The sequence below is a fragment of the Haemaphysalis longicornis genome, unplaced genomic scaffold (assembly GCF_048455015.1).
Source record: "Haemaphysalis longicornis isolate Haplotype H1 unplaced genomic scaffold, Haemaphysalis longicornis Haplotype H1 scaffold_9, whole genome shotgun sequence".
NCBI classification, from domain to species: Eukaryota; Metazoa; Arthropoda; class Arachnida; order Ixodida; family Ixodidae; genus Haemaphysalis; species Haemaphysalis longicornis.
In genome coordinates, this window is record NW_027526460.1 from 8,021,582 (window position 1) to 8,029,239 (window position 7,658).

General features: G+C 44.9%; 1 protein-coding gene across 1 annotated transcript; it reads left to right on the forward strand.

The window, feature by feature from the left end:
* The first annotated feature begins 629 nt into the window (after positions 1-629).
* LOC144152153 (protein arginine N-methyltransferase 3-like) lies at positions 630-5,816 on the forward strand. The gene is made up of 3 exons (XM_077683371.1): positions 630-799; positions 1,957-2,044; positions 5,710-5,816. Exons 1-3 carry the CDS (start codon positions 791-793, stop codon positions 5,814-5,816), a joined length of 204 nt encoding a protein of 67 aa, XP_077539497.1. The 5' UTR covers positions 630-790.
* The last annotated feature ends 1,842 nt before the right edge of the window (positions 5,817-7,658 follow it).

Here is a 7,658-nt window from a genome sequence, read left to right on the forward strand (position 1 = left end):
TCGCAAGCAAAACTTGAGGCTAAATAGTGTTCATCTGGGCGCCTATTTTGTAAAATCGGCATTTATAGGCATTTATAAACATTTAGGCACAAACGCCAAGACAGGCATTTATAGGCACTATAAAAACACCACAAAAGCCCTTCTTTAGTCTGATTCATGCTCATACATCAAAGTGGTGCGATAGGAGCACAAGGAACAAACTAGGCATTTGCCCAAGAGTATTATTACTCGGGAGTGCTTACTTGCCTTGTTACGACTCACTCACACTCATGAGCACAGTCATAAGTCATAGGTACGAATGAGTATGTACACTAAAGAGAAGGTGACAGCTCTTGTGTGCTCCCACCTATGTGCAGTACCCTCGATCACACCGAGAAAAGGAGTCGGCTGAAGCCGACGAAGCCCTACTGTTCTGAGTGATGTCGACGAGGTGAGAACGACGATGCATGGAGAACGGGCTGTCGGAGAAGGTGTCGCTGGTGCGGGGCACGGCGGACACCTCGTTGCCTGCCGCTTCGGGCAATTTCGTGCCATCGTCTCTGAATGACTCGCGCTAAGCCTAGAAATCACGCAATCAAGCCGAATTTCGGCCGTCTTTGATCACGAGTTTTTGCTGCACGGCAGCGCGGCTGGCCGCTGGACCTTCCCGACCGGGTGGACGTCTTGGTGTCCGAGTGGATGGGCTGCTTCCTGCTCTTCGAGGGCATGCTGGAGAGCGTGCTCAAGGCCAGGGACAGACTGCTCAGGTCCGGGGGGGCCAGCCGATTCCAGCTCTTCCTGGCGGCCATCAATGATCCAGGTGAGCTTGACAGGGTTGTCGTTTGGGTGAGCACGTATGCACTTTGAAGGGTTTAAAGGAGCAGACAACCCATTTTTGTGGAGTCCATGTCCTCTAGATCATATAAAAGGCCAGCGTTTTATATAGGGGGCTACCACAACGAATTTATAAAAGAATTGGTGGAAGTAATTTTAATTTGGTACTAAGCTTTCTAAAGTCTGAAAGGTGGCGCCATGTAGCGCCTAAGCATGACACTACCGTACTTATGCAAACAGCTCCGTGGGTTTTAATGTGTTATTCAACAACCGCATCAGGGAACAGGAAATGCGACATCTTATTATTGTTTCAGCTGGGGACAAGTGCTTAAATACCTCTTTGCATCTTACGTACAGTGCACGGAGCATTGATTCTCCAGATGGGCTGTGGCGCCCTCTCTTGACTAGTTTCAGTATCAGCCTGGCCTTGATGCCAGAAGTAATCGAGAGAGGGCACCGCAGCCACTGAAAGGGTCTGATTTAGTTTCCATTAGTTTGGGGTAATTAATGCCTTAATTCTTGATGTTTTCCTTATTTTATATTACTGTGTACTTATTTACGGCTTAGCAAAGGCAGCCTCCGTGGAACCGGTGTTGCACGAAGATCACCCCCAACACTTTGCATGAGGGTAATGTGTGCCCCTGTGGCGCTGTGGGATAAGCATCAGCTTCAGAACGTGAGGGACCCAGGTTTGATCCCTACCAGGAGAAGCAGGTGTGTTTTCGAAGCCTCTGTTTGTGTGCGCGACGGCGCGACTACGGTGGCTGACTGTTACCCCGCACGAGCTACAGTGACAAGCCGGGCCACCAAAGTGCTCCACATTAAAAAAAAAACCTGCTACGCATACAGTACATGCAGTTCACCTTCTCCACATTCCCCCTTCTACCCCAACGGTCAGTCATTCCACATTCGCACTCGATAAAACTCCTGTGAAAGTTGGGCAGTGTTGCGTATTTAAAAAAAAAAACAGCTGCAGGGCTAGGGCACTGTGCAGTGGCCGGTCTAATTTGTAAAGCCGAACACCCTTGATGGTTTTGAGTGACTTTCATGTGATTCCACTGTGGTGTGATGTAGCTGAGGGGCAAAGGTGTTGGGTGACGCGTTGTGGTGACGGGGTAACGTGCCTGCGCTCTTCTTTCACAGGCGGTCCTAAGCACGGCCATTGAAGCCGAGCCCACCCACTGGAAGCAGACAGTGTTCCTGCAGGAGGAACCGCATGTGCCTGTGCAGGGTCAGTACTTGCTGCTTGCCAAACAAAGCTGGCGGCCAGCGCCTGAAACAGGGAAACGGTTCCTAAATCTCCCATGCCATTCACTGTGATATGTTCTCCATTGAGCGAAACAGCCAGTTTCCAATGTCTGTAGCACTAAAATAGCTCCCAATCTTGCCATTTACTCGAGACATTCCCCACTGAGTGAAAGGGCTAGTGTCCAACGTCTGTAGCTGCAAAATGTCTTTTAAACCTTCAGTTGGCTGCGGCACGTTACCTATTCTCCACTGAGTGAAAAAGCCAACGTCCGGCTTCCGTAGCACCAAAACGGCTCCTAAACCTCCCATTGGCTGTGCAATGTTCCCCATTGAGCGAAAGAGCCGGTGTGTAACATCTGTAGAAGCAAAATGGCTCATAAACCTCCCCTTGGCTAAAACGCGCTGCGTAGCATGCTCTATGTGGCAGTGCGTACCATACTGCTATGGTATCATCAGCAACTGCAACCTTGGAGTTATTTATTTATTTATTTTTATTCAAAGTACCCCTAAAGGCCCTCACGCAGGAGGGTATTACATAGGGGGTAGTCAGTGCAGCAGAAACAAACATATGAACAAAATATATACACTGGGAAAAATAGAACATAAAAAGGACAACGCATGCGCGAGCACAAATATGATATATGTAATGTTAGCTCGAAATAACGCGTAAAAAATTAACTCTGTAGAAGCAACAACAAACAAAATTTTTGAGAAAAAGAACAATCTGTAAGACATTATACAATAAATAAGCGATAGGTTTGTTTTCAATTCACAACTTCAGTGAGTATTAGTTGATTAAAATTAACAGCATCAATGACGGTGGCTATGTGTGATGGCAATGCGTTCCAGTCAATGATTGTACGCGGAACGAATGACCGAGAATAGTGCAATGTATGACATAGTAAACGCTTCACTTTGAAAGGATGGTCGTGTCTGGGAAGAATGGAAGCTGGTGAAGAAAAGAAATCGTTATGAAGCAATGGGTGGTGATAAAGTTTGTGAAAAAGTGATAACCTTGCAGCTGTGCGTCGTTGCGACAAGTCGAGCAGTTCTGCACGAATTTTCAACTCAGTGACACTGGAATGACGGTAGTAGTCTGAAAAGATGAAGCGAACTGCGCGGTTTTGAAGTGATTCGATGTTGTTGATTATGTAAGCTTGGTAAGGGTCCCAAATTGCTGATGCATATTCTATTTTAGGCCGTATAAGTGTGATGTAAGCGAGTTTACGTAGGTGCGATGGGGCATGCTTCAAGTTATGTTTTAAAAGACCTAGTGAGTGGTTAGCCAATGCAAGTATGACGTCAATGTGATGATTCCAGGATAAGTCCGAACTAAGGTAAACACCAAGGTACTTGTAATTACTAGTAAGTTCAACTGGAGTATTATTTAAAGAGTACGAGGTTGAAATGCGAGATGCGCGTTTAGTAAAGGACATAAGCTTTGTTTTAGAATTATTAAGGCACATTAACCATTCAGAGCACCAAGAGCTTATACCATCTAGGTCAGCCTGGAGGGCCTGCTCATCTTCTTTGCACAAAATTTTGCGATAAATGACGCAATCGTCCGCGAAAAGCCTGATTTGGGATGAAACCGTGTTAGGCAAATCATTAATGAAAATTAAAAAAAGCAGGGGGCCCAGCACGCTGCCCTGAGGAACACCTGAGTACACTTCCGCAAAAGAGGAGAAACTGTTATTAACGGATGTGAACTGAAGTCTTCTTGAAAGGAAATCTTTAATCCATGCGAGTACAAGCGGGTGAATGTTAAGCTGTGTTAATTTGATTAGCAACCTGTGATGAGGGACCCGGTCAAAGGCTTTGGAAAAATCAAGAAAAATTGCGTCAGTTTGTTTGCCAGCGTCAATGGAAGAATGTAAATCGTGAATAAACCCGGCAAGTTGAGTGTCGCACGAGTAGCCCTTTCGAAAACCGTGCTGGTACTTGAAAATGATGTTATGCTCTTCGGGGATTAAACCAGATGACAAGCATTAGGTGAAAAGAGCTGATAAGATACGATGGATGCCTTGAGAAAAATTTTTTAGTATTTTGTTATTGAATCCAAGGTGATCAGATGCGGAAGTGGTTTTAAGTTTGCTGAGTAAAGAAAGTATGCCAGCCTCGTTAATAACTATTTCGGGCATTGAACTAACGGTGGAAGTGTTAACAGCTGGTGATGATGTGACGTCCTCTCGGGTAAACACTAAAGAAAAGGTGTTATTCAGGACCTGCGCGCACTCGTCCTCGGGAATTGCGTCGCCTGCAGCATTGGAAAGGGTGATGTCGGGATGGTTAGAAGGATTTATTGTGCGCCAAAACTTTTTTGGGTTGTTAGTTAACATTGAAGGCAGATCGCGGGCGAAAAAGTTACGGCGGGTTGATTTTAGCAGAGATTGGTAGTGACTGTCACATAATTTATAACGTTTCCAGGAAGCTGAATCTTTGTGCTTATTAGCCTGCCTGTAAAGGCGCTTCTTTTTATTATTAAGCCGGCGAAGCTGATTATTAAACCAAGGGACTGGGTTAGTGCAAGAAATTGTTATGACGGGAACAAATTTATTTATGAGCTCGGCAAATTTAGTTTTAAACAAATTCCAGTTGTTCTCTACTGATCGGGTTGAAAAATCTTCGAGAAAACCTTCTGCGAAGGTAGACAATTCCTGGTTAATACCATCATAGTTTGCCCTTCCGTAACACATTATTTGCTTTTTAGTGACGTTCTTTGTGACAGGTGCCCGCCCAGTACACCAAACATAAGCGGCAGCCGAACACGAAGGAGCACTCAGCAACGTTCATTTGGACATTAGTGCGTGTGCATTCACAACTCATAAAAAGTGCTTAGCTCTGCTCTGTCTTTTCTTCTTTAATATTTAGAGAGTAGCTTAGTTTTATTGCAGTTGAACGTTGATCTGAAATAGTACTTGCAGTTCAGAACTGTTTCAAACCAAGGATTCTGTTAATTTGGAGTGATTTTGTTCCAGTATTGGAAAACAAAAAAAGTTTGTTACATTGAAATCTTGATTAAATTGTGCTTTGTTAAACAGCTGTTCGACTGCACTGTCAGTGCTCTCGCATGTTTACTTTCAACGGCGACAACGTTTGCCAGTAATTTTTGTCCCCATGTAGCTTCCAAGTTCTCGATAAAGAAGAAAGGGGAACTTCTGCACTCTCTTTCAAGGAATCACAAAGACAAAGAAATAATGTGTCAGTGGGTGTGCTGAGAGCGATGCGAGACGTCACAAGACACCTGCAGCTGCCATAAATGAAATAAAAAAAGGGAAGACCTCGGATCAAGAAATAACATTACGGCTGGGCATTTGTAAGTTAGAGAAGACTGTGCAAAATCAGCAAGCACCATGCTGCAAATGTGCCCTCAAAAAGCTGAGAATCTGAAAAGTTTCAAGAGCTTTGGAAGCGTTTTGTCATATAAGAAAGAGATCTGGCCTGTTTGATATGTAACTGCGGTTTCAAATTTGCTAAGCTTCGGCATTCCAGTATTTGGTCTTCCAGCGTACTTGGCTTCTGCCGTTACTGGTTAATCAGGTGAAAAAAGAGAGTAATTTATTCGTTACTCAGCTGAAAGAGAAATGATCAATGGTGAAGATATTTGCAGTTGATGTTGAGAGCTTGGGGCATTTCCTTCGTATACAGGAGAGAGCACATTGCGAGGCCGCCTGGAGTGCCGACACCAGGGGAAGCTGGAGCTGGAGCTCACGATCACCTCAGGCACACGGCAACAGAAGTATGCGCTGCACTGAAGAACCCCTCCATCTGGAAAGACAAAAAAAAAAAAAAACATACTAGCCACTTACTTGGTACTAATCTTGGATTGCCGCAAAGCATGGGACTATCTACATCCCTGCTTTCTTTGGCGGCTTCAATACAGTTTTTTGCAGTTGAAGAGTTGTGCTCTCACTAAAACACTCCTTGTGTGTTACCGAGCGGTCAGTGTGATAAAAATTTATGTGCAGTGTAGGACAACACAAATGTCTCCCGCAGGGATGTTCCGTGAAGTACATAATAAAGAATACGCCGACCACCAAAGTCATTGTTTTATTTTCTCTGGTGGTCAGTGTATTCTTTCTTATGTACTTCAGTGTCATTCCCGACCAGACGGGCGTCCGTCGAAACCTCGATTTCAGGGACGTTCCGTGCTGGGGAGCGAAATTCCCATTTCTAGGTTCAGAAATTCCCTTTTTTGCAGCACCTTGTCTCCCAGTTTTATGAAGAATTCCCTTCAAATTTCCCTGCATACGTTTTTTTGCAGCTGATACATCTTTACGTGGATTCCTGTTCGGATTTGGACGTTCGCCAGCGCCACCTATGTCTACTTGTGTAGTGTTCCGGACGCAGACGCCGTTCCGAGAATCAGACTCTCAGCGTGTAATAAATTCTACTACATCTGCCGCCAAGAAGTGTTTTACTTCGCATTTCGTGTTTTCAATCAAACAGCATGTCTACTTTGCATTCTAAGTTCTAACGTAAACTGCCTGTATGAAAAACAAGACATTGTTGGGAAATTGAGGTAATTTTAGCTCAGCGCCCGAACTGCTGGCGACATGTCTTGTTGACAGGACGCTGACTAAGGCGCACCCGAAATACTTTTTTTGTATGTTGCGCATGAGTACATGGGAACAGGTTTCAGCCCTTGAGCCGCCACCGCTTCGCGCTTTACTAATGTTTCTTATGGAGTACGTATTCTTTCCTGTATTCTCCCTCCTGTTTCACGAACCGGATTGGAATCGGTCTTGGATGCCCTTGGCTTGTGGGTAGACGACCTCGGGTATTTGTACATAAATATGACGAATTGTCAAGGGTCCTTTTTGAAAGGAAACAAAGTAATGACTGTTCCGTGGTCCGCTTTACTGGCATTATTTTTCCGTTTTACTCAACGACTACTGATATTCCGTGAATCTTACAAAGATTCCTTTTTTTCCCATTCGGCCAAAATGACAGCCCAAAATTCCCCGAAAAAGGGAAAATTCCCAGCACGGAACATCACTGGTCTCCAGCAGCATATCTCTCCCAAGTTTTGTTTCGTTTTCATCTTAATCAAGGAGGGGGTGCATGCAGCGTGCATTGATGTGGAGCTTCATATATGTCTTTTTTTTTCATTAGGATAGGAGGCTCACGTCTTGAGAACACCCTAAGAAATAGTTGCTGCATTATATTACATTAGTTCCTCTATATCAAAACTTGCTTGCATTTTGCCCGTCCAAGAACTTACAATTACAGTGGCACGAATGAAGTGGACAGAGTAACAGTGCCCAGAAGGCAGATGCAATTTATCCTGGGCTCCTTCACACCGCCCTTGTTTGAGTGGAGTTGTTCATGGCACGAAATCGACATCACTGGGCAACTCTGCCCAGTCCTCCGTTGAGGACTGCTGTCTGGACTGGCCAGGACCACCAGTGATTCGCCTGTGATTACATACTTTTCCATGCAAACAATGAGGTTGCAATGTGGAGGGAAAGGCAGGGCGGGGGGTGTGAGAAGTTTGCAAATCAGCCGAAGGGTTCACAAATAGTTCACAACTTATTCAGGGAGATCGTACTGACTTGGTACGACTTCTTAAACGAGCGCATCATGTGTACAAAATT